The sequence below is a fragment of the Phasianus colchicus genome, chromosome 17 (assembly GCF_987193195.1).
Source record: "Phasianus colchicus chromosome 17, bPhaCol1.hap1.1, whole genome shotgun sequence".
Lineage (NCBI taxonomy): Eukaryota > Metazoa > Chordata > Aves > Galliformes > Phasianidae > Phasianus > Phasianus colchicus.
The window spans coordinates 7,092,789-7,120,310 of NC_143452.1; the positions used below are offsets into that span (position 1 = coordinate 7,092,789).

The 27,522-nt window shown below is 33.1% G+C and overlaps 1 protein-coding gene across 2 annotated transcripts; it reads right to left on the reverse strand.

The window, feature by feature from the left end:
- Window positions 1-27,039, reverse strand: SYCP2 (synaptonemal complex protein 2). Of its 2 annotated transcripts, XM_090151951.1 has the most exons (46): window positions 26,950-27,039; window positions 25,990-26,029; window positions 25,180-25,323; window positions 24,849-24,979; window positions 24,424-24,526; window positions 23,863-23,887; window positions 22,805-22,890; window positions 21,920-22,008; window positions 21,348-21,382; window positions 20,601-20,743; window positions 20,470-20,522; window positions 19,599-19,644; window positions 19,273-19,368; window positions 18,700-18,760; window positions 18,056-18,204; window positions 17,363-17,437; window positions 16,913-17,062; window positions 15,783-15,894; window positions 14,406-14,524; window positions 13,999-14,094; window positions 13,796-13,868; window positions 13,637-13,694; window positions 12,958-13,094; window positions 12,729-12,869; window positions 12,517-12,623; window positions 11,918-12,027; window positions 11,291-11,327; window positions 10,607-10,671; window positions 10,442-10,499; window positions 9,704-9,759; window positions 9,125-9,173; window positions 8,828-9,002; window positions 8,373-8,437; window positions 7,268-7,441; window positions 6,358-6,538; window positions 5,665-5,915; window positions 5,363-5,542; window positions 4,680-4,761; window positions 3,961-4,122; window positions 3,516-3,643; window positions 2,821-2,915; window positions 2,636-2,735; window positions 1,845-1,903; window positions 1,475-1,553; window positions 961-1,017; window positions 1-609 (listed from the first exon to the last, which is right to left on the reverse strand). In XM_090151951.1, the coding sequence occupies exons 2-46, from the start codon at window positions 26,011-26,013 to the stop codon at window positions 538-540; spliced, it is 4,488 nt and encodes a 1,495-aa protein (XP_090008077.1). In that variant the 5' UTR covers window positions 26,014-26,029; window positions 26,950-27,039; the 3' UTR covers window positions 1-537. The 2 variants fall into 2 exon arrangements, with proteins under 2 accessions (XP_090008077.1, XP_090008078.1); XM_090151952.1 differs by lacking the exons at window positions 21,920-22,008; window positions 24,424-24,526; window positions 24,849-24,979; ... (1 more) ...; window positions 25,990-26,029; window positions 26,950-27,039.
- Window positions 27,040-27,522: the final 483 nt, after the last annotated feature.

Genomic DNA, 27,522 nt, shown 5'->3' on the forward strand with positions numbered 1-27,522 from the left:
AATATTTAATATAAATATTTGCAATATAGTTCAACCATAAAATTTTACAGTCATTTTCTGTTAGAAACTCTTACTGAAGTATAATGCCACAGAAGAATAGCATTAAATTGGCACATGAGACTGGATCTTTAAATAATTTCTTATTGTATTCTGGATCAGAAAAAAGATGAAAAGTGGTATTCTGTACACAACGACCCAAGAGATAGATTTGAAGTGAGATTTGAAGTGATTTCTCTAAAAGTTCAGTTAAATAACCTATGAAAAATGTTAATAAAGGCTTCTTCAAAAACAGCATTAGCTAAAAATAATAAAAAAAAAAGTATTGTATTTTAGTAGATTCAGTAAAATCCCAAATTTTTCTAATAAGGGGATAAGTCTTATGGAGAAGTCATAGCAAAAAGACTTCAATTTCATTAAGGAAAATATGCTTTCATTACAGTAGTTTTCTTAAGTAAAAAAAAAAAAAGTCAAATTTTGTATTAAAAATGAGTGTTTATATTGAGCTTGAATTTCAGGAAAGTACATGGAAATACTACTTCAGAATTTTCCATCTTCTGCTAGAAATAATGTCTGCAATCCTCTGCGAACATTAATCAGTTCCTCTTCTTGCTGTGCAGAAAGCATTACAGTTACCACTTACTTTAAGTAAAACCTTTTTTTTTTTCCACATTGTAATTCTTGTGTCTAGTATGCTGCTTATTAAGTATCTGAAATATGATACTTTTCCATGTTAACATTCAAAATACTAAGACTCAGAAATCAAATAGCATATCCATACTGGCTACTTTTATCACTCACATAAAAGGCTTAAAATATTTAATATCAGTAATACTTAGATTTTTTTTTTTTTTTCCCCTCATAGGATACTAAATTGCTAAAAGCTGTAAAATCTAATGTTCAAACAACTATACTTACATTGTCATAAGCAAATAAAAAGGAAGACAAGACAACTTCATTTACCATTTCTTTAAGAAATTTCTCTTGGAGTCCTTTCATGTCTTCTTTCATCAGATGCACCTATAAAAAGGTACTTATACTGAATGCACTGTCTCTGCTTGCAATTGATAACATATTTTCAATATGACAATTACATCCCTAAACGGCTTAAAACTGTAAAATAAAAGGATGTACACTCATCTACTTGCTTAAGGAGAGAGACTCTTGGGATCTAAGTTGATCTTTCTTGGATGAGTAACCATGGTGAGCAGAGTCACAGAATACAGTATTCATCTTGCAGTGATTTTACAGATAATTGCAGGCACCTCCTAATGGGTGGAATGTAGCCCTTAAGCACAGAATATTGTTACATTACAAGTATTTGATGACAGGAAAAACTATAAAAATATCTATGTGGAATTCATTCAATTCTATAAGGAATAAGGAATTTCTTCGGAAAAAAAAAATAATATCTGTTAGCATAATGGAAGAAATAAAAATGATTAAAACCAGAAAAAGAACTGAAAGCTTGTACTACCTCTGAAGCAAAAATATTTTCTTCATAGTCAACACTATGGTGGATGTTCTTTTCAAAGGATGTTTTAAGGATCTCCAGCCTAAAGAAGTAAAAGTCAATTAAAATAGCTTTGTTATATGTGAACATTTCACAAATATCATGAGTACATCTCATTATTTGCAGTCTAATGGTACTTAAATGAGTGAATAAGTCTTAACATCATTATTGCTATTGGAGAATAGTTACGTTTTAATCTCTTTTTCTCATCTCGTTTATTATCCTTACTTTATGGAAGAGAGCAACTGCATAAAAAATAAAAGGTAGCCTAATTTTCAGCTTGAATTTACATCAGAAAGCAAATTTCAAAACATCACCAATGAAGCCTACTAACCTCTGTTGCTCATTTTTCATGAACGTACATAAGGTATGCTTATGTTTTTTCCAAAAAGTCTGGAAAGAAAGATATTAACAGATGACAGCCAACAGTAACTGGCATTTTCTAAACTAGAACTGACTACAATCTAATTTGACTACTATAACCTGCAATTATAGGCTCAGCACAGAATGGGAAGTAGGTAAACAGTCACCTTAGAGGCTTTAAAACAAACAAACATAAAAGTTTGGATGGCAGGATATGACACTTCAGGAATTCCATTTTCATGAAGCCAGTTTCATCAGAAAATTTTTCACCAATATATTTGTTCTAAGTTTCAAATAAATGAAAAAGTATGTCCACAATGTTTTAAACAGATTTTTGATATAATCAAAGTGTAATTAAAAAAGAAAAGGCCTCAGAGGAAAGAAATTTTGTTTTAACATGAATACTTATATATCAATTTTACATTACAGCATGTAGCAGGCAACTGACCTGTCTCAGAACACACAGCCTGAAATGCAGGCCAATTGAAATAAGGCTCATGAAATAGCATAAACAGCCCATTAGAAGCAGCATGAGTTGTTTGTTCCAGGAAGAAAACCTAATAGTAACTGAAACTTTAATAGCGTAGCATAATCAAATCCTGACATTTCAAATTCATTATTTGAAACTTGAGTCATCTATAAGGAAGACAAAAAGGTTTTTTAAAAATCAGAATTAATGATACAAAGTGAAAGATCCTATGAGTAATCCATAGATTTCACAGGAACTTGTTTTTCTCCATGCTAAAGTAATTAAAAACAAACCAGTAATTCTTTCTCCATGTTATTCAGGGACTGAGAATCTTTCTCAAAATTCTCAATTTCCTGAAGAATAACAATATGAAATCTGTCCAGCTGCTTGAGCCTATTAAAAAAAAAAAAAGGAGAGAAAAGGTTAGAATGCATTAATTGATTTTTAATTGTTTTAAGATAATTATTTCTTTACAGACCTGCATTCAAGTAGCTGTTGATTCATCGTTGTCAAATGCTGGTTAGCAGTGCTTAATGATTGCTTTGCAAAATGCTCCATTTTCCGTGAACGGCTCTGTAAATGTATTTTAACATTATTTTCACTTGAAGAAAAAAGCAATAGTACCAAATAAAATGATAGATTTTTTTTCTTCCCCCCCCTTTTTTTTTTTTTTTTTTTTTGCTATCCTTTTAGGAAAGGGTTTTTTTTTTAGCTAGAATTAGGAATACATTACTTGAAAAACAGATTTCCTGAGGATAGAGAAAGTATACATGGAATAAAGGTTGCAATCTTGCAGCTGTTCTTAGGTGAACAAATGCATTGTTTTGGCTTGTGTTTTCCCTTTAGCAAATAAATCACATTCATGGGGCTGATAATTTGGAAAAAAAATTAAATCACTATGCTCTTTACTTTAGATACATAGGATTGTATGAAATCATGCATAGGATAAAATTTCAAGCAAATCTGGTGAAGAAAATCATTTAAATGTTAAGTGCATAAATGTAACCGAAAAAAGCTTAAAAAGCAACTTTAGTTCTGTCATTTCTAAAAGCTCTACAATGCTTTGATTTTTTAATTTCTTTTTTAAGCAAATTCTGTAACGTAAGACAAAACTACTATTCATATGGACATTTAACCACATACATAACTAACACTGTATATGAAATATCTTGCCTCAATTTTCTTAGTGTATTCTTTTCGGAGCTTCTGACATATATCGATAGTTGAACAACCAGGTTCCCAGATGTCCACATCCAAAGCAGCTGGATCACTTACAGATACAGTGGACAAATTTTCGTATGCTGTAGTGATGAAAAAAAAGATCGTCATACTTCATACATACATCATACTTTAGAGTGAAATATCCTTTTTAATAACAACGGGGCTGTTATTAAAAACAGATTAATTTTCCCAGGTAGATGGCTGAACCAGTTCTATTTTCATATCAATTTCTGTCTATTAAAAAGGAGACCTTCTAAATATTTTGCATATTTTTTTGAAACTTAATGGATATTACCATTTTGAAACTTTTATGGATATTACCTTCTTGGACTGAAACTAAGTTACACTATTGTTGAACTTTTCCAGAACTATAATCAACTTTTATTTCATAATTAACCTCTGTAAGTAACAGCTTCATCTGTTTTAAATAACTTTCTAGGCTGTAATTTTATTCTTCTGCTCCTTTTCTTTTCCTCCTCTTTGCTTGTTTCTACTTCATCAGAATGGCTTTCTGTATCACGCTGATATTTTCGTTTGAGAAATACATGTGAAGTTGGCCCTTAAATAAATGTGAAAAAGTTTCATCTTAGAATTATATGGAACAATGAGATCAGAAGATGAAAAGTTTGTTGGCCCTCTGGCTCAAAATTCTATAATTAAACCATTAAACAAAAAAAGAGCACTGCATTTACAGAGGGCATGTTCTGATGATAATGACCACATGAATGTAATTTCAATGGAATACAGAACTCTTTTTGACTCATGCAAGACTTCTCTCTTATTAAAGAGATTCACTATCAACCCTACATTCCTGATAATACTATTATTGTCTCCCCCTCTCCCCCCCCCCCGGCATCTGTGAGAATGCTTCTTGATCTACTACTTTTTGAAGAGAACAAGCACTCTTTACAGTAACTGCATTTTGGAGTCCAAGCTTCAGTTTTTGGAGGTTACTTAAAGCAGAGAAAAATATGAAAAAAAAATGAATGATATTGAAAAGATGTAAAGAGAAACATGGCACAACTCTTTGAATCTTCTGTGGTGAATAAATGCTCTTCTTAACCAATACAGTCACACAGAAAGTCAAAGTTTTTGCCTTAAATTAAGTGTTTGTACCTGATTCATGTGCAGGGCCATAAGGTTCTTGACTCCAAGACTGTACTCCACTTCCACTGGACACAGATACTGAAGATAATTCCTAAAAGAAATAAACAATCATAGGAAAAAGACAAATAAGCAATAAGAACTAATGGCTACTTGCAATAGTACACAAACATTATTTCCCAACTGAGTCAATAGCACTTATTTCACCAGGAAAAAAAAGAATACAAGAAATGGGTTGAAGGTGTAGAGTAGTTCTGTTTAATTTGCCAATGCTACAATAGTTGTTACATTAAGTAATACATTATTGTACTGCACTTTCCTACCTCAAGAATTTTTCCATTCAAGTGTCACAATTATGAAATCTATAAAAGATATTTTTATCATTCACATTGAGAGTCAAGATGAAAAAAATACATATATTTTTAAGATATTTTTACAATTGCATATGTTGGGATACAATTCTTTCTTTATATCCGTATGATAAACATCTCCTTAAGTTATTTCAAATATTTAAAAATTAATGAGTAGTATTGTCTGGGACAAGTATTTTTCAAGGAAGTCACAAGTAAACATACCTAGTGCTTAACATTAAGTAAGGAAAATACATTTGATGAGATCTTAGGGAAATGTAAAGTATATAAAACACATGAAAAGCAGCAGCTTTTTTTTAAGGAGCACTGGATCTAGCAACATACCTCTCCTTTCTTTTTTATGACAGGTTTAGTACTGTCTTGTTGTTTTCCTTCAATAGAAATTTTGTCTGAAAAGCCATGTCTAAAACTTAAATTTTCATCAGCATCACATGTTTCAGATACAGATCCCTCTGTGTTTTTTCCACAGTATGTTTTACGTGGAGTTACTGAAGTTAAGTTGAGCTACACATTAACAAATAAAAAAAGCATTATTGAAATGAGATCTACAAAAGCATTAAGACATGTAACAGCTGAATGGAATAACTTAAGTTAAAATAACTGTAAAGTAACTTTAATATTCTTACCAAATATGAAGTAGTTAGAACTGGTGAGAAACTTTTCTTTCCAATTATTAACTTTTTAACAGTCACTTCAGGAGACTGGTTTAGATGCATATTTTGAGTATTCTTCTTTTGTAGACAGAGATTACTGGGAGAGATTCCTTTCTCAAAGTTTACTGTTTCCTTTTTTTCTGGTGTTGACTTCTGAAGACTAGGTGACCCTTCACTAGAAGTATGGTCTTGAGTAACACATCCCTCTGATATTCTCTCAGCACCTAGAGAACAATTTCTTAACTTTCAGCATGAATGAAAGAAAAAAAAAAAACCAACATGCTAAAGCCCCATACTGCTGACTGTCCTTAATCTAGGTGTTTACCAGTCTCAGCTGGGAGAAATTTTACTCCACTTATTGGTATAATTCTTGCCAAACTGTGCTTTTTGCATCCCCCACATTATTTTAGCTGTTTAGCAGATTAATTCTAACAGCCTACTTTCACTTACACAACTATAAAATTTTGATATCAAACAAGTGTAAAAATCTATAAAAGAGTTAATGACATTAGCACATTTTCTTAAATTAAATAGCATACATACTGATTTAGGAGACCTCATTTTAAAGCCATGAAATAAATGTAAAATTGTAGTATTGTGTTAATCTTTATTTTAACTACCAACACTTGCTATGGTATTCCTATAAATTAAAATCAAAATGCATACATCTCATTGTCTCTAGAGATGCAGGACTCTCAGGTGAAGACATTTCAATTTCCTTTTGTTCTGTAGAGTTCTTTGATTTAATAAATGCTTTGTTTACACAGTTTCCTACTGTCTTTGGCTCCTCCAAATTCTGGAGATCCTTCTGATGATTACCATCTTTGTTTTTCTCATTCACACATTTCTATTAAAATAAGGAGTCGATATAAACATTACTTGTAAACATACAGATAGGTAAAAAGAGAATTATTTTTATGCACAGTTGAACAAAAGATCCAAAAAGGAATATAATTAGGAAGGATATCAGCTGCTCTAATGTCAATATGCATTGAATTAGCATAATTCAGTAGCCAAATTTCTATTCTCACAAAGTTCTGAACAATTATGGAGAAATCCTGATGCTTCAGAATTCAACCAAGTTAACAGGCTTTTCCATGTATCTTGAAATGTGATGTTAAATGAATGAATTGGTTTTATTTAGCACTCATCACCACTTAATCTCTATTTAGATTCTCAACAAATGTATGGACATAACCCCCTTTATCAATTCAGTATTTTCTACTGCATACAGAATTGGCATAGCATTATCAAAATCACATCATCTCAACGACAAATCTCAGGCTTACTCATATCTCTCATTTAAAGTATACACATTTTCAAAAAATTTTTTTGAGTTGTTAAAATAAAGGATACAGTAGCACTTCACAGCTGAATACATTTCATACACAGAAACTGACATGCTATTGTGACTATTTTGAATGTATTTCCTTAGCAGCTAACTACTCATAATTAAAAAATGACACAACTTGTTCATATTGGAAACTTAAGATTCAGGAGCATAAAATAAAAAGTAAACCAGAGTCTAGTTTGAAAAACAGAACACAAGTAGACTTTTTACACCGCAACTGTATACCTGTACTTTTGATTTCTCCCTCTTATAGGTATATGCTGAAAATTCACTTCCTGACTCTGAACTGGAAGGATCTTTGTAATTTTTTGGTTGCACTGCTCTTTGAGGTCGTTTTGGTCTGGTGGTTTGTTCCATCATTTCATCAATTACTGAACTTTGTTTTTTACTTTCAGTTAGCTTTGGAAGAATAAGAACATCTTCAATTCATATTAAAATAATAAATATGGAAGAGTAAACAGCAAGTAAGTTATTTTAATTACTTGAAATCCATTATTTCAATACAACTTTAACAAGAACTTCTGGGGAAGCTTGCTACTAGAAAAAGGACAGTTACTACACCTATTCAATGCTCATTAATTAAATACTCAAAGATCTCTTCTGATTTGATTTACATGGACATCATCACTGGTACATACAAACAGCAGTATTTTCATGCTCACAATTTAAACTGAATGCACTTAAACAGCTTTAGGCTACTACCATTAAGGGGATTTAAATAATTGTAGTACAGTCTGACAGACCAAAAAGTGGTTTGAAGGAGGCAGGGTAACATTTGTTTATGTTTGTTTCTTTCAAAGCTGTGGTTTACAAGTACCTACAAAGAACTTATACTAACATACTCATAATCACTTATAATTTATTATACCCAAAGTTTTAATAAGCTCACAACATCTTCCAATTATTATTCTTCATTAATATGAAGCATTTTTCTTTTTAGTTTCAGTACATTGCCTATATTCAATTAAAGAGGCTATAATCTCAGAGTCAGTGATACGCAATTAAGCATATTACCCACATGAAAACCCTCAGCAAAAAGCTAATGACACATTCACTGGAGTAGATTATTATTATACAGTAAATAGGTATAATCAATAGTTAAGTAAAAAAACTTACAAAAGTATTGATGAACAGTAATAATTCTAACTCACAGCTTGTATTATGCCTGAAATACTTACTAAATACTACCTTAAAAAAACTATAGCACCTGAAAGCAGCTAACTTTATTTAGAAAGTAAATGTGCAGAAAGTGCACGTATTTATAAAGAATTATGTAAAAAGTTTCTGGAGTGAATATATATTTCAAGTCAGGTTGCAAATTTACATTTACCTTTTTCTTTTTTGCTGTTTTGCCTTTGGGCGTATCCATCCAGCAAGGGGATTCAGAGAACTTATCTGATGTTACAATACCGAAAAATAGAAAATCAGCACCATCATTAAATTCTCAACATTTAGAGTTTTAGCTGTTATATCACTGAATCAATTTTATCACTACAAAGATGGCTCAGTAAACTGCCTTCAGTGCACTAATGAAAAAAATAGAGTTTTTTTTCTTGAGAACAACCTTCTTGAGTCTTATTCTCCAATAATTTTACATATTAAAATACAGACTTTCTGGAAATTAACCTTTCTAAATGGTTAGGAGATCAAATTCAAGTAGTCTTTGTGCTTGGAAACAGGACAATAAAAACCAACTATATGTAAAAATAAAAGCCAGCACAAGCTGTACTCTAATGGACAAATATTGTTGCAGCATATTTAAGAAATGTTAAGAAGGATTCTTACTTTTGCCCTTTCTTTTTGATTTCTCTAAGTTTTTATTTCTACTGTAATCAATTATCTGTGGCTTAGATGGTGCTTTGGATTTTTGTAGCCAGCTGATGTCTGTCTTGCTGTCATCTCCTCTGTATTCTGTGTCTGTGTCACTGAAAAGATGCTTTTTGCTTTGATTGTATCTAGTCTGTAAAAAAAAAGTTCTTCTGTGTTGTTCATTTACTTTTATAATATATCTTTCACTTTCATCACTGCTATTTAAATATAGAAAGACAAGGTAAGATGATCCACAAAAAATCTGAACCTTACTTTTTTTCCTGCTTTCATTTCAGAGCTAGTTTTACTTTCACCTGGGTTCCTTGATTTAAAAAAAGAAAAAACACCCTTAAACAACAAATCAACATTTTAAAATACCAAATCTTTCAGCTATCCATATGATGTACAGCTTAAGGTTTCAAATAGCTGTACTAAGTTTTGATTTGAAATTCATTTTAGAAAAACCTGTTTACTGTAAGCCCTAAAGCATGCATGTATTTGCTAAAGATCAGTAACAGCACACCTAGCAATATGTCCCTTTGTAAGCTAGACGTTAACAAAAAGCTACCCCACTGCAGGAGGTTAAAATCCCTTCAGTATTCCACTAAGAAAATTCTGAAGAGCATTTCCTTCATGAAACACAATCTTTATTTTTACCATTTATGTAGAAGTTTTCCAAAGGAAAATCATAACACAACCTAGGAGATGACAGCAACTATGTTTATTGCATGAAAAAAATAGCAGTTCAGATATACACATTCCCCTAGATTGTCATAATGGAATGGTAGGGAATGTAGACAGTACTATACTTGCTTATAATCAAAGGACAAAGATGCAATATGACATCCCTACTCTTTTTTGTTTGGATCTGTATGAGTGTTTGCTTCCGAAACACAGCAGTCTTGGATCTAGAAAAATGTAAATAAATGAGAAACAAATTAAAATTTTTCTTCATTATTCTGTTTAAACAAAATGAAACAGGCCATCAGATAACGCACTTAAGGGCTTTCTAGCTCAGTTTTTATACTTGGCAATCAAATTCCAACTTAATTTCCATCTTGGAAATTATTTAAAAGCAGATAATTGAAACCAACTGGAACTGATTGAAGCTTTTATGTTTTCAAACAATTCATTAGTTTCCAACCACTTTTTTCCATTACTGTCACCTATTCAGCAGGCTCTGCTTAACAACAAGAGGCAAAACATAGTCTTTCATTCGCCTTTACCTTTTCTTTTTACTCAATCAGCTGGGCAAAGCTAGCTTTACAAGCTAGGAAATTGAAAAGAAAGCAATAATGTTTTTAGGATAACAGATACATAATACTCCCAACAAACTGTTTCATTCTTAGTTCAGGAAAACCCTTTAAGTGGCCAGAACTGTAAGATAGCATAAACCATCATGCATTTGAAAGTGATGGAGGTATATGAATATAAAAACCAAGATATGGCAAAGCTATTTTTCCCCACTCCTTTCAGTGACACTAATCTGAGTTTTTAACTGTGGATGATACTTTCAGTAGACATAACTTTAATTTGATGAAGCTACTTTACATTCTATTAATTACATAAACATTTCAGTTATATTCTTACTCCAACTTTTATTGTAGGCTCATTAAACACACTGACGTTGAAGTTGTAGACATCATACCTGTCAAACAGACGCAGAAATCAGTTTTGTGAGTGAATAAATGATTATTTTTCAAAGTTGAATAAGGGTAACTGAAAATTTTGTTTGAAAATGTGATAACTACTTACACACTTTGATCAGCAGCCGTATCAAGACAAGTAGTAGCTTTCAAATTTCTATTCTGAATATTTTCCTAAATATAAATTACAAGTTACTCATCTATCAAATTTGGACCATACATGCTGTCACCTCAAAAAAAAGTTTTCAGCATGAATTTATAGAAAAATAAAAGAAGTTTCTCAGATTTGCACTTGATTAGCAATAATAGAATATGCCAAAACTGGAAAAAAGCTAATAAAAGCTAAATCATTTAAGAACTTATTCTATAGGGATGCTAAGAAAGCCTTGTGTTGTTTTCCCACCATACATAGGACTAGTTTTTGTATCCTGGCTATATTTCATCTGAGTATTCTATAGTCTCATTCAGTCCAGCTTGGCTGTTATAATATTTTAATTCTAAAAATTTAGCATTGTTACATTCAAAGGAGTCCATATTAATCAGAAGTAAACAGATTCAATTATAGAATATGTAAGCAGAAATTAATTTGGGTTTCTCTACCTAACTGCTCCCATAAAAATATTATTCCAGGTAACATAAACCTGTACATAAAGTATGTCAACTATAAACAATCAATGCATAATTAACATTCATCAATAATTTTGAACTTCTGGCTCACATCTACCAGCTGTCCTCATATCTGAACACATATCCAATAAGAAAAGAATCAAAGAGAAGCAGAAGCTTAAGTTACCTTATTGCCACTGAAACAGGATTTATTTGGACATGATCTAAAAAAAAAACAAACAACAAAAAACCAACCAAACAGAAACCACCAAAAACCCAACAGTATGTTTTATTAAATGCTAGCTGGAATATCTACATTAAAGTACTGCTTATATAAATAAGAGCCTCACACAACAAATTTAATACAACAAATACAAGAAATTTAAAGGTATTACATAATACAAAAACAAGTGACTAAAAAGAAATTAGGTCCCACTCATCTCTTTTGTGCTGTAGAAAAATTCCAGATCAGGAAGCTATATTACAGGGTCTGCACATCTAACAGGCAGTTATTTCAGGAGATGACAACTAGGATCTTCGTAACATTGAAGTTTTGAACCCTGAATAGACACCCATTAACTATCCCAGCTAAATTTTCTCCAGAGAAAAGTTCTGTGAACGAATGAGTGAAAGAACACTCTATTTCCATTATTTCAATTACTGCAACTAATTTCCTCTTATCCTTTAGTACAAGGTGGTTTATCAGAAGTGAACAAGCCATATAAAAGCCAGATGTGCCATAACTGTAGATAGTGGAGTAGCTTGCATGTGTAACGCTGTGCAGAAAAACATAAGTAAATTGTTTACTTCATACCTGTTGAAAACCGAAGAGTCTCTTGTTTTGCTCTTTTCATCTTTATATCTGTCACTGATTTTACTAATTAGTGATTTTGTTGCATCTGAGATTTCTTTAGATTTTATTTTCTGAAATAGTAGAGTTTAATACTCAACTTTGAACCCATTCAGCAGAAAGAAAAGGCTGAAACAGCTACTGGTCCTAACAATCACCTAAACCTAATTAAACAGTTTTCTAGATGTACTAAATCACATTCCTCTGAAAATCACTTTCCTTACATGAGTCTGGCAGATATTTTGTTTTGAATGTTTTAACATACTGTAATATTTAGAAGTGATGGATGAGATGTGTATGAGCAGTACAAGCCAGACCATATTTAAGAATTATTAATAAAAAGCACAATTAAAAGATATATTCAGACTACGGTGATCTTAAACAGGTGAAGCTGAAAAAGTAAACTGTTCACCTGACATTATTTAATTCACTCTGTATTAGTTGAAAAAAATCAATGTAAAATAAGTTTGTGAGTAAATGAAAGTATAATAAATTTTGAAATACTGGCAGTGCAACAATTCCCCCAATTACAAGTTGAAAAAATGAAGGAAAGAAACTCTCACCATTTTTGACTTTTCATGATCTGCAGTCTCCTTTCTTGAGAGAACATCAGCTTCCTGTTTAGTATTGTTGCGTTTTGTAAAATCAGAATGCAAAGATGTTTCTGGCACTTTATCAGAAAGACATGTTTTAAATGTTTCAGTAGTAATTAAAATATTTTTCCATTCTGTATTTAACTGCTTCTCTTCCAAGTTATTAATACACTTTAACTCACCATTCAGTACTTTGCAGTTTTCTTCCCTTGTGATTCCATTTCTTTGTTGTTTTCTTTTATTTATTTGTTTATCTGGAGAAGCACTTCCAAAAACCGAACAAAAAGCTTTATGTTTCATAGCTCTTTCACTAAGAATAGGAGCTAAATCAGAAAGAAAGCACAGCTATAGGTTAAAATCTCATCTAAAACATCATTTTTGAACTAACACTTAAGAAAATACAAACACAACCTGTATGAGATGCTTGTTCTGATGACAGATTTAGCTTTTGTCTGTCACCAGTTGCTATATTCTTCTCAGGGACAGAACACATTCTTTTTTTCCTCGTTCCTTTTTTATCAGAAGAACTTTTCAAATGACCAGGCAGTCTAATAAAAATGATACAATTGTGTTATCAGTGAATTGCAGGAAGTGAGGCTGAACTACAATAAACATGCATCACAACATAGGGAAACGGAGCTAGCTTTTAGATTATCAATGCATTTTACACTGGTATATAAGCCTGCTACTATTGTTCAATTAATCAAATGCTTTGTAAAATGACAAAACTTCACAAATTATGTATACAAAAAGGCAGTTTCAAAGAGGTAGTTTCAGTATCCTATGGCCAGCACTAAAACTGAACAAGATAACACTGTGATGCACCTACAGAGGTACAATTAGAATGTGTTTACTACCTTTTATGGCACAGCTCAGTGTCATTTTTACTTTACTTTCTGTTGTAATCTGAAATAATTATTCTCCTTATTAACATTGAACATTAAACTACTACTCTGATTTTGTTAATGACCACTATTTTCAAAATAATCAGACTTTAATTATAAAGTTAAAAACAACAGATGAACCTTTTCATGAACTAGTCACTGAGTCACAAACCAGCAGTGACTTGGTATTCTTTTTCAGTACTTACAGATGTTTGTTGCTTCTCCCTGCTTGCTGGGAATCAGGAACGATATCTAACGCATCGTCTAAATAAAATATTAATTTGTTATCAATCATTATTACAAAAGAAATGTAGCAGATTAAAAAAAATAAAATAAGGACAAGTAACTCTCGTAAAATTACTTGCCTAAAGTTTGCTTTTCAGTGGTTCCATTTTCTGCTTCTGGTAAAAATTTTAAAATTTCTTCAGGACACACTCCCTACAGTAGAACAACATGCAAAATAAAACAGTTACATAAAATCACAAACAAAAAGGCATCTCAAATTTATCACTTCTTGAATAAAATATTAAGTCATTAATTCTTTTCATTGAAGTACTGGTTCCAATACCTTTTCTGGTAGTTCTGCCTCTTCTCTGATTTTCGATTTCCTGGTTTTCTGCTCTGTTTCACAAAATTCATTATCTGATGTACACCTTTGCCCATTCTAGAGAGTACAATAAATAACAGTGACCATTACAATCCATGAAAACAAAACAGATTTTACTACTAAGTAATGCTCGAAGTATTCAAAATGATACTTTCAATATAATGAAGTCTTCTTCTGAAGTATGGCTATATAAAATGCTTCAGAATCCTGTAATCAGGGATTTGACCTGAATCTGATCCAAGAACCACTTTGTTTTCTGTAAGTTATTTACTGATTGCAGAACACTAGCTCTTCCAAGCACAAATTAGGAACAAAGTAGAACACATGTTATTCTATATAAAAGACTTAGCTAAAGATGACATACATACTTCAGTAAGCTCCTGATATAAATTATTAGTTCTGGTTCCATTTACTGCATTACTGTTAGACCTTTCAGCAGAGCTCATCATTTTCAATGGTAACTTACATCGTCCTTTGGAAGGAGTGGCTGAAAGCAAATGGAAGATGTGTTATAATTCTAGACCAATATGAAGAGCATTGCCCATGATCTCTTTTATTCCATAAACTTTAAAAGAGTGACTAGTATTTGTATAAACTCAGTACACATCTTTAATAATTCTACTGATTTCAATTAAGTCACACAGAGGTTAATGAGCCAATATACAATGGATGTCTGGAAGGAAGCAATGTTTTACATCCATGCTCTGGAAGAAAATATTTGGTCATGCATGTAGATATTCTACAGTAAAACACATTTTACTGAAACAGATAGTGTAGTAAGTTCCAAAAAAAAAAAAAAAAAAAAAAAAAGTACAGAATTTCTCTCTGTTTTGTTCCATCCTAATTTGAAAATCCTTCAATTTCTAGCCTGTTACTCTTTATTTGCGTGATAAAGGGATATACACAGATAATGGTGTGATGCATTTGAGACCATAAAACAGAAAATTAGTCATGTGCTTGGCCACTAGTTTCATCTGCAGCCTCTGCTGGACTTACAAGTCACTTGCATTTAGAAAGTGCTAAGTGTATTACAGTAGCACTGCTAGGAAGAAACAATGACTCCAATTTGTTACAAAGAAAAGTATCCTCCTTATATATATTTTTTTTTAAATAAGAAACAGCTTTTGAAGTAAGCATCTGTAGCACTAGACCTGCAATTCAAATCTGCAGTTGATTCCACCTTATTCACTAGAAACATAATCAACTCCCAAAGAAACAGTTTCTACAAAACTGTCACAATGAACATCACATGCTTGCAAACTGTTTTGTCTAAAACATTCCAGTAAAATGCAGGTGGTGGATAGACAAATGGGAGAAACCTGATTTCCCACTTCGACTGCTATAAAAGCACTTACTGCCAAGAATTCTTTAAACCAAGGGTGAATGGCAGTCGTGAGAAAAGAAACAAAAAATCTCCCAAGTTTTAGTTCTACTCTATTGTTTACTAATTCACCTCACAAGATGACTTTAGCTTGCTCCAGCACAAACAACTTACTGTCAGTGTAATACAAGAAATGGGTAGCTTTCAGCTGTTTGGAATGCTACTCTGTCTGCATCATGTCTATGGAACAGTATAGCAGGTGGCCTACTTTAAAAATTTCAAGCTTAAAGCATCTGCTGGAGAGATTTTATGAAGTTTACATTACTCCTTTCCAGCCCTGCAATAGATCACATTTCATTCCTATACCTTATTATTCTCAATTAGCCACTTCAAAGACTACAACTTATTTCTATCCTGAAAGTACCTGTAAACTTACACGTACTAAGAAATACCAGTGGACTCCGTGTGGAAAATCTTGCAGTTGCAGGAATAAGCACTGATGCTTCAGACACTTTCCTTTTACAAGATGTGGTTATCTTGAGGCACAGAAAAACACTTGATCATTATACACAGACTTAAGGGTGACAACATAAGATTTTAGAAACCTATTTCCAAGAGACTTCTAACACTTTGTTATTGAAACACCAGCTGCTCTTGCTATACTCGCCGATGTAACAGCTGATTTTTATGCAATTCTCACTATGAGAAAGTTTACCATAACACTTGATTATTTAACTCTGGATTTTAACTGAGAACACCATTATTATTTTTCTAATTTAACTCAACAAAGCAAGGCCAAATTTCTTTGTTAACAATCAAAGGAACTAAGATTACTTTCAGGAGTTTCTACAGGAACAGGTTTACTGAAAACAACTCCCAGCAACACATGCATTGCATGACTACTGCACGATGAAGAAACAAGAGCATTACTTAATCTTTTTCTCCTACCCCTGTGATATCTGCAGTTAGCTCTGGTAGAATCACAATGCATTTAGCATTTCATGACTGTAAAGTGATTGTGTGGTAAAAGGCTTCACAATTCCGCTCCTCCCAGTTTAAACAGAGAATAAGCAATGAATAGCAGCAGTCCCAACAAATTGTGGTTTTGTTAATGAAGATACAGGATACATCCTGACAGCCACACCTGAACCTTTCTGTAAATCTTGTTCTCTGTGAATACCAAGCCTATAAGGACTTTCCTCTAATTTACAGCTATTATTAGAGCTGATAATTAATGTTTCCAGAACTTCTGCATATCATAAGGTATCTAAACATGCTTTAAAATCATTTCTATCTAATTAGAATTCTATCAGGACAATGGTCTATTAAAATATGCAAACATTATTGTTCTGTTATGTATTTTGAAACAGTATCAATACATTTTGACAAACTTTTTCAAAGAAGGATTTACATAGCTTACTGCAAAGTTATAAGAATATCAAAATCTGGATTATACTCCTGTTGCAGTAGGCAGAGACAACTCCAATTTTAATAAACATTTACATTTAATTGTACTTTTGATGTACTCTTTTCTGCTTTGATACTCCAAATTACCTTGTAGGAACCATCTTTGCATTTATCTTGGTTCTTTTTATCCAGAGACCTCTGACTTCCAGGAAGTTGCTGTGTTTTGTTCTTACTGAATTTGTCATCTTCATATTTTTCTTCCAAACATGGTGACAACTGACTTTCTGGCACCAGAACCTATACGTGCATGTGTGTGAACATGCTTACATACAGAAATGAATAAAATTCTAAATATATACATATACAAATATACATAAATTCAACATACTGAAACATGTTATATTTGTACATACAAACGCACACACATTCAGATGAACTTCTTTACATTGAGTAGCCAATTAGTATAGAAACTGTAAGTTCTAGAGCTATCTTTGTTCACTGGCATTTAAAACATCCTTGTTTGTACAGTCAGTCATCATTAGTTAGATAATCAGACTAACCATTAAAAAAAGCAAGAAAACAACGATTTCAGCATACCTGTGATCCACTTTCATCAAAGATGATATGCACAGTTGTTTTAGCAACTGACATAGACTGCTTCTTACTAAATTCCTACAAAGGGAGTAACTGTCTAAGTAAGGAAAACATTTTGCTCACTTCTTTTTAAACCAGAAACAAAAAAGAAAATATTTAGGTCAGAGATCAGAAGTGCCTGAAATTACATAGGTTAGAGGGGAAAATACAGTCTGCAAGCTCACAGCTGTTCCAGTCCTACTGAGTTTCTCAATTAGGAAGAGTGCAGGCAGGGCAAAGTAGTTTGCACCAAGCAGTAAAGAAGTAAGATATGTCTGGCAAACAATTTTTGACTGAGGCAATTCCTGAAGGGGTAAGCATACTGCAAACTGAACTGAATGAGACATTCTGATAGACTGCTATTTCCCATGTTACTGCAAAGTCATAAGTATTATTAACATGATTTTGCATATAAGAAAAAAAAAAAAAAAAAAGTGATCCCACTGCAGCCTGTCTGTTTTTGTAACAATTATTTTTAAATTTATTACATAACTGCACTGAAAACAACATGTTGCAAAAGAATCAACATTCTTATTAACACTGAGACTAAAGAAACTCCATAAGAAGAAATCAATAAAATAATCAGTTATAACAACATGGCGATAAGACATCATTTTAAATTAAATCAAAAACATATGAAAGGTGTTTGCATCTTACCTTACATTTATTTATCCCATAAATCTTTCTGGCTACATCTTCGATTTCCAAGATAGAATCAAAATATAAAAAAAATTTCTCTCCTTCTTGATTACCCACATTCATTGGGCTTTTTAGATCTATTGTTAATAATTTCTTTGAATCTTTCTCTGGACAAAAGCAAAATTACAGATTTTTTTTCATTACATTTAAGTAGCTACTTTTAAGCAGTAAATACTTGATAATTGTGTGCATCAGTTCAGCTATTGAAATGCACCTTTTATTAATTCCACTTATTCTACTTTATTACTGAAGTAATTTAAGATTCAATCATGTAAAAATATTTATATATTAACCCATAGCATTTTCTCTGAAGGTTACCCATCATAGCTGCAGACCAATTATAGGTTTTTACAAAACTAATCTAAGATATTTGAAAGGAAGTTGATTAAAAGTCACTATCTGGTGTTTTATTTTGCATTGAAATAAGATATTACTTTAAAATTCTTTAAATTGCACCTGCATGCTTAAACTACTAACATGATTGCAGTGCAGTTTGATAAAAAAAAATGCACCTACACTGTTTTAGATGGGAACTTTGCTTTGATCAGTTTGAAAATCCCCTTTAGGGCATAACAAAACATCAGATTCATTACTGCCAATACCTTCAAGGTTGTATAGGTCTACCTCTTCCTCTGGTATAATGACTGTTTCCCATTGCTGATCCTCATGTGAAAAATACACAATTTTGAAGATAAATATAATATTAGAGATAAATTAAGGATGTTGATTAGAATGCATTCCAGTGAAAACAAGTTCTCAATTGTCAACAGCCTCTGTTACAATGAATTTATTCTTAATTTATAACTGAAAACATCCCTGAAGAGCTTTGGTAGAAATACTCATCTAAAAAGTTGAGTTATCTACAAATACTACAATTTCCACATGATTCTACGATTCCAGTTTTGTAAACAGTTTCTTGTTCACATGTGCAATTATATACTGAATTGTTTGCAAACAGCATTAAAAAGTCATTACTCTGAAATTCTTTGATCTACATGCATGAAAAAAGAATAACGACACCAATTTCTACTAGCAATATTCACCTATTTCTGCACCAAATCTCTATTTTTTTTTTGTCTCCACATTGTAGATGCATATAACATATTTGATATACTTGAGAAAGCATGCATCTACTTCTTAAGAAGAATCAATATGACAGACAAAACTTAGCTTACTGCATTATCTGCTGCCACGTAGAAAGATATACTTCTACTACCAACATTGAAATCAATCCAAAATTCTTCAAGATTTTCATCCAACGGGAGCTGTAGCTGAAATTAAAAATTAAGACAGAAGAGCAAGAGCTAAGAATGAGAGTTTATACCAGCTATTAGGCTAATTAGGCTTTGTGTCACAGGTTGACAAACTTCAACTACTTCTACAAATGTATATGTCTGACAAATAATTTTATTTAAACCCTGATTTCTGAACTAAAAGGCAAAGAAATACCTCACCTGCACAAATAAAAATCTGCAGATATATGATTAAGCCCGTAATTTACCTCATATTTATCAAGAGCTGCTGATAAACACGGATATGTAAAAACCCTGTAAGAAAAGGATATTTTGTCAAACACTGAAACACTATAAATTTGGCATATCTGAGCACAGCAACTGTATTGTTTTCAGCACAAAATTTATGTGCTTTACAGACTTTGGGATTGCAGGACTGAAAAGAACAGTCACTTCCTGGCACTTCTTCCCCAAAGGAGATGATGCAAATCCTCAATGAGCAAAGAGTGGTCTTAGATCTCCTTTCCATGTTCATATTTACTGATATTCTAGGAATGGTCTTATAATAGGTATTCAAGACTGAATATGGAGCTGCTATAGGGACATACTAGACAATATCTTCTACATTATCGTGACATAAAACATACAGAAGATGTGATCATATAGAAAGGAAAAAAGAGTTTGTATTTTCTCCTTTTTTAAATGTTCTATTTCTCTAACAGATATCTTCATTGATTATTAGCTCAGCACAAACATCCCAATCGAAGGAATATGTACATCAACAGATTGCTATTATGATACATTTAATGAATGAACAAGTTAACAAAGCATATTTTTTTTTATTGTTTAAGAATCTTTACTTAGACAACAGTTTCTTCAATTTGTTACATTATATTTTTTTCCCCCAAGTATAGAAATTACATAAAATTAACATTTGATAGAGATGATAATATCTATGATAACATGCCAGAAGACAGAGCTTCTTTATTATTTAATGTTTATAAAAAAAACTGAATTCTGCACAGTTCCTTGCCTTTGCGCCACAGTAAGATTAGTCTTATTTGCTTGTATTGCTTTGTTCAGTCCACCAAAAGCAGTTTCTGTGCCAAAAACATACTAGCTTTAAAAAAAAAGTTTTACCTTCTTTTATCTCCAAGCATGCCATTCACCTGGTTAAGAAATTTTCTGCAATCCTATTAAAACAGAAAGATTTCCCATATAAGTATAAAATGAAAATCTATTGCGATGGAAATATTCTTAATATGACTTACTGTTTCAAACTCAGAATCTTTAATTCCTTTAAATGCATTGGACACGAACTCCATGGAAAACCATTGGCATGCCAGTTCTCTTCTTTGTTTCTCTGGTATCATTCTGCATAAAGCTTCTGTGATGGCTACTTGCAGGTCATAGTCTACAGCACAATACATTTTACAGGAATAGTAGTTTTAAGAATACTACTGATTTTAAAAAAATAATTATATAAGAACCTATTACCAGCAGGGTCAAACTTTTCATATTACATATCACAGTATACCCAAGTATGTAATCCATAAAGGAAATATAGAATTAAGGGAATAAGGATGACTGAACAACTGATGATTCAAAATGAGACTTCAACTAAACTCTCAAGGAGGTCAAAGCAATGCTACACATATAAGCTAAGGTAAGAAACTTTCAGCTTTTGCTTGAATCAGAGAGAAACCAAAGTGATCCTTGACAAAAATTAGACTAATATTAAATGTGCTGAACTGTTCTCAGAGACTTACTACTTTCTAATCTTTTGCTGTTTTAAAATTCACTTGCAAGAGAAGAGGACTGAAAAGTTCACAGTTAGCCTGATACTGCATACATCTGAAACATTCCTGTTTGCAGGGAGAGTATTCTTGTAATATTTTTATTCTTCAGAGGACCATTACTGCAACATTCTGCAGCTGCTAAGGTATTCCCTGGATTTTTAAATGGGACTACATGTAATTTTTAATATCAATAATAAAATGTTTATTAGCCATGCTCACCTCCAGCATCCAAAATTCTCCTACCCATGTCACTCCTGAAAAAGTAAGCAGCGTTTCATCAAATTATGACAGCAAAACAAAGCAAAGAAAAAAAGTTTACTTAATTACAACTTTTCAACATACGAGATGAAAATCTGATTCAATCAAATTATTAAGACTCCAGAGGAGCAGGTCTTTCATTTGCAAAGAGCATACATCTGGGGAATCAAACCACCAGGTACACGTCTTTTTTTTTTTTTTTAAATGCTATAAAAAGTTTTCCAAACATGCAAATAGTCTGTCCTTCCAGTGAGTGATTCACACAGCCCTATTACTGACTATGAATTTAACTGTTTAAAAACTACAAGGATTAAATAAAGCCTAACTCAGATTGAGTTGGAGGCAGATTTACGCTTGTAAGGGGGAATACCCTATGAGAATATCTGCCACTGACACTACCACAGGCAACATAACAGCAAATGCAAAATGCAAAAATGAGCTAAACATGGACTATCATGCCTTATAAAAAGTCTTATTAAGAAAATATCTTTGCAGATATGCAAATAATTTAATGATTTAAAAAGATCATTTACATGACAAGCAAAATTTCCTTTGTAGAAAATATCTTTTTCCTGGCATCTCGAGGCATGCTGTCAAGCATTAAATTAAGTTTTCTTACTACCTGAGTGGGAAAAAAAGGATTCGAATTAAACATAAAGTAAGTTAATGAAGTTTAAGTTATTCTGTACCTGTATTCAGGATCTATTCAATATATCCTGTACCACTGATCAAAATAACATGCTTAAGTAATTGAAAAACAAGAAAATTTTTTGGCCTTCAATGGCATTTATGTTTCTTATTTGCAGGTGTAAATATAGCACCGAACTTTCAGAGAGAGACTGCTGTCTGAAGCTGATAGCTAAGCTAAATTATACCTCAAATTTGCTTGCAAACGCCCTTGCTTTGGAGATGTAGCCTTTAGAGAAGACTACAGGGAAGGGAAAAAAAAAAAGAAAAAAGAAAAAAGAAAAAAAGAAAAAAGCCAAAATAAAACACAAGAAAACACAAGAAAGAAACATAGAACCCCAAACTCTTTTCTTTAAAGAGAAAGGAAAACCTTGAAAACATCATGTTAGTAAATAAAATAGGAGAAATTTGGAGTATACTAGAAGGTAGACATCTCCTGCAAGTATCTAAAGAATTTCCAGCAACTGTAATAGAGCATTTTATCTCCTATGCCTTTTTACAGCTTTCTCAACAGAATCGTCCTACCACTGTTTTCCAATTTACTGCCCAAAGCAAAAATGAATGGTTACTAGCACAAATGCCAACCAGCATCCCCAGAGAAATATTAAATCGTCCTTCTGATACTACTACACCATAACATTACTTGTTTGTGGCATTTGTACAGTTATCTTTGCAAAGTCTGTTTAAATACTAATGAGAAAAATGCTGCTTAGAAAAAAAGAAGTGTTTACCTCTTGTTGGACATAAATATTAATTCTTACATCAGTTATGATGGTACATGTTCTCAAAACAAAGTTTTCTAGCATTTCCATTTTACCTAATGAGCAGAGAGAAAAAGAAAAAAAAACATTAAAAATTAGCAAAAATTCCAGCATTTGGGAGAAGATTTTTATTTGCAGGTGTAAACATAGCATTAGTTCAGAAATAAAATACAGCATGCCTTCTTTTCTATACAAAATTACTGGTATTTAAAAATAAGCATCTTGTAGTCAAGATGCAGTACAGAACAGTACTTCCATTTACAGTAAATACCATAAAAATCTGTATGATGTTTCTATTCCTGTGTACCGCGTTCTAACTGTGGAAATCCCTTGTACAAGAAGATCATTAATTTTTAAAACATATTCCAATCAATTGCACATGTCACTTCAGAGAGCTCTGGGATTGTGTCTTCCCAAAACCAAGGAAAATGGGCCCTTGGACATTTTTACAGTGACAGCAAAATACTCCGTACGTTCTACCATTCGTGCTACTTTAGTGAAAGGTAAGAGCAGTGCAATATTCACAATAGCCATCCAAAGAGGAGGACAACTGTGGAGCTGTGGCAGTTGTTTGGTAACACTGCCCTCTTAATGAAAACCTCTTAGTTGCCATCACTGAAGAGAAGAAACTTTCTTGCTTTTCTATTGCCGATATTGTCAAGTTACAAAGAAAACTTGTCAATACACAAACCTCAAACAATAAAAGATTACAACTGTCACTCAGGCTTTTTTTCCACATAAAAATGCAATTCACAATCAAGCTGCCTTTCTCACGAGCACAGGAAAAGCACACAGCACAGCCCTCTCTAGGACAAGTCCTCGATGTTTACTGGCTGTAGAACACATCTGTTTATTTACATTAATCACAAAACTTTATACTACCCTTATTATTCGCACAGAACTTCTCCCAGAACCACCTTGTGTTCAAATGCTTCCACAAGTAGTTATTTTAACATTGATAACTTCTGAAGCGCTCTGAAAGAGATATTTTAACTATGATATCTAGAACAGAATTCCTATAAGCTCACCTTCAGGTCTGCTGTCATATACAATCTACAATAAAAAAAAGAAGGTACTGTAAATATTACAGCATAAAATTCAGATAATGTACCCAAAGCAGGCAAATAAAAAGCATTTAAGACTTTACAATTATTTCACCCTTAAATCCTTAATGAGGAACACAGCAGACATTTTCTAATGTTAAGTCTAGTATCCTTAAATATTTTAGTAAATGTATTCAAATTACTTCCTCTATTACAACTTTTTTATGTAGATATTTTTATTAAAAACTCCCAGATCTTATAAACTGTGGGCCCTGGATGATGGATTAGCATACAACTAACTTGGGTAATAAAAAATAAACCAGAGATGTAATATTTTTGTTCACTGATTTTTTTTTTCTTAAATGATGCTAACAACCATGAATGCAGACAAACTATCCGAAGAGACTTGTAATCTGTCTCAGAAATCATTATAACATTAGCATTAGAGGGATACAAAATAGAAAAATGCTTGAAAGCCTTTTTGTTGCCAAACTACTAACAACTCTTTTCACAAACAATACATTTAATCATCAACATATTTTTTACCAGTAGTACGTTGAAGAAATCTTCAGCCAGACTTGTAACAACTTTGTTCTTTTCATTTCCTCTGAGAATCAAAATTCCTTTTAACTTTTCATACCAATTAACCATGTAAGAGAAAAATAAAAGCAAACCTATGTTAAAAGCATAAAAAGAACAAGATTGTATTATACTTCAGAAAAAATATACACTGACTATACAAAGATTAAAATAACAGCAAAAACATTACCAGCTTCCTGAGCACATTTCAGTGCAAACCATGTTGTTTAAGCTTAAAGCCTTTAATCGGAGTAATGCTTGTTGTGAAATAGTAAGAAATCCTTAACTCAAAAGGCAATTAAAGAATAAACTGAATACTAAGTTGTTCAGTGCTGAAGCATTACTCACATATACTTCACTCATATTTTTCCACATGCTTTATGGTTATACTTATCTTTCCAATAAGGCCACATTTTATCATTGCTGGGAGTCCATTGTCACCTGCTATGCTGATTTTTTCCCCACATTTCCAAAGGGAATTTAGTAAAGTTGAAACGTTTTTGATTTCTTGTTTGTCAAATTCCTGAAATCAACATTGGAACACCAGCTTCAGTTTATACTTCCAGAAAATCTTACATTTAATTAAACATCTCTTCGTATTCTCAAGAACTGAGAGGTTTCAGTCTTAAATTTTATTTCAGTTTTCCAAATCAACTGCTGGTACAAATGAAAAAAGTATTTTTCAGACAAGCACAAATTATTCTGATGTAACAATGAGATCACCTGACACAGAAGCTTGTCTAACTTGTTGACAAACTGTTTGCTGCATTTGTAAGAGATATTTTCACAGTCTTCTCTTTCCAGGTACTGTTCTAACAATTCAAATTTTTTTTTCCTTGTAACTTCATCAATTATCTTTTCAAACTGCTAGAATAAAAGAAGCACACAGTGATACATTTCTGTCTTAAGACTGATACTGATTTTATAATGCTTAATCTTTATTTTTATGTTGTCATGTTAGATTCTCAGCAAATATGCTGAATCACAAAATCATGAAACGTAAAAAGGTTCTGAGGTACAGAACACCATGTCTAATACGTTAATCACACAAATACTTATCCACCTTTTGCCAGTTTTCCTTAACTGGATGCTTTTTTCTTTCCTTGTATCACCAGTAAGCACTTACACAAGTACTTACTATGTTCTTACACTCTCCTCTGCACTTAATACTGCATTTTTAAGTTACATATTAGTGACTTTAAAAGCTATCAACGTATGTCATAACTTCCTTTATTATTATGCCTCTCTATTCTTTCTAAAGCTAGATTAAAGGTAGGTTTAAACATTTCAGTCTTAAATACCATCCCAACCACATTAAGTACAACAAATGCATATTAATTATTTGTATCAATAGCACCTTTCAGTTCCTTTCACTTTCTGACCAGCTGCTTAGAAGTAACATATAGCAATGGAAAATTTCTTCTGAACACATTGTTTGCTGTACAAATTGTATTTCTAGTTAAACATCAGTAGAGGCACATAAAGCTAGTAATTAAAACAATTCATACTATATTTCAGTCCATACGCACATACCTGCATCTCCCTCCTGGCTGCCATTTTGACAACTGATGAGCTACATGAGAAGAGAACAATTATCACTTGAGTGAAACACAATTCACAGATACAAACTTCCAATAGATTTTGCAAACACTGCATAATTAATTACTTATAATACCAATTCCAATGATTAGCTTTGACAAAATTGGGATAGGAGTTCTGCAGTGGATTCTCAATTCACCTGAGCCAAGAAGAGCAGAAGATGGCAGGCTGTCCTGCCAGCACAGGTTGTTCAGCATATGCAAGTCAACAGCAGGACTACAGAAAGGCCTCATTATAAAACAGAAAATGAGATTATTTAAGAAAGATATGGTAATGCACGTGGTGAAGAGTCCTAATTATACAGAAAATGGTGAGTGCTGAGATGCCTGATAGCACCAAGATCTTGAAATTACAGATTTCTGAAAACGTTAACTTAAAACTCAAGAGCAGACAAAAGTAATTGCATTAGAGTTAACCCACAGCGAAACATTCCCGTGCTGTGAATGTTAACATGTCTCTACTGATGTAGCACAGAGTGCTTTGGCCTCCCCACTCCAGAAATCACATGGAACTAGACATGGAAAAAGAGCAATTAAAAACAGAGAATGACTTCTGCATAAGAATCGACTGGGAGCACCCAACAGACGTTTTTGTACTCCTGAGTAACACAGAAATAACAAACACAGGGTGATTTATTTTTAAGTTTTCCAGTACACGGATGGAACTGCCTACACTGAGGTCTTTATTACCACCTCACAATTCTCTCATCTCCTGTCTAGCCAGAGAATTCGATATAACCACCACTCCAGGTGCTTCTTTCTCGATGTACCAGGGACACCTCCACAACTCGAACACCTGCAGCTACTGGCACGTCCTCAGAGCCTCGTTAGTGAGAAAAGAACGCCCCGCAGCACCACCAAGTAGCAGCGAAGCCCCCAACATGGCGACCCTCACCTCACCGCCGGCGAGAGAAAAAAACCGCCACTTCCCGCCGGCCAATCACACCCAGACCCACTGGCTCTCAGCCAATCACCGCCCGAAATCGTGGACCCGTGCAGCCAATCGTCGTCGGAGGTGTAAGCGGGAGGCGGGTTGCTCTTACTGTGAAGGACTCTTCCGCCTTCCTCGGGCGCGCGCGCTTTCCGGCGGGCGGCGCTCGTTGGCTGCTGGAGCGCGTCGGCCGGCGGGAGACGTGCGTGTGCGCAGGGCAGCGCCTTCTGAGGAGAGCCGTGCGTTGCGCGCGGTCACGTCCCGCCTTACAAAGCGCGCTGCGAGCACCTCTAATGTTCCGCCGTCCCTCGTTTAGAACAGTGATGTCACGGTGTAATGCAAACGAGCCAGCAGGATGGAGTTCGATAAACCGATCAGATTCTCTCAAGCGCTTAATTCAAAAGCATTTTCATTACCGTCGGAGCACAGTACAGAATTACAGACCTGTGTCTGACACGGGCTGTGCTGATCCCGCATCGCCCCGCGTGGGAAAACCGCGCGTCACAGCAGGCAAACCTGAACCGTGTAATTAAAATA

Bases quoted from the DNA above. Each gene is read 5' to 3' on its own strand.
- SYCP2 (XM_090151951.1), bottom strand. From the start codon at position 26,013: ATGGCAGCCAGGAGGGAGATGCAG. The intron at 11,328-11,917 runs GTATGAAGTAAA...TTTTTTTTTTAG, and splicing joins GACTCTTCGGTTTTCAACAG to ATCATGTCCAAATAAATCCT. The intron at 1,554-1,844 runs GTTAGTAGGCTT...TTACTTCTTTAG, and splicing joins ATGAAAAATGAGCAACAGAG to GCTGGAGATCCTTAAAACAT.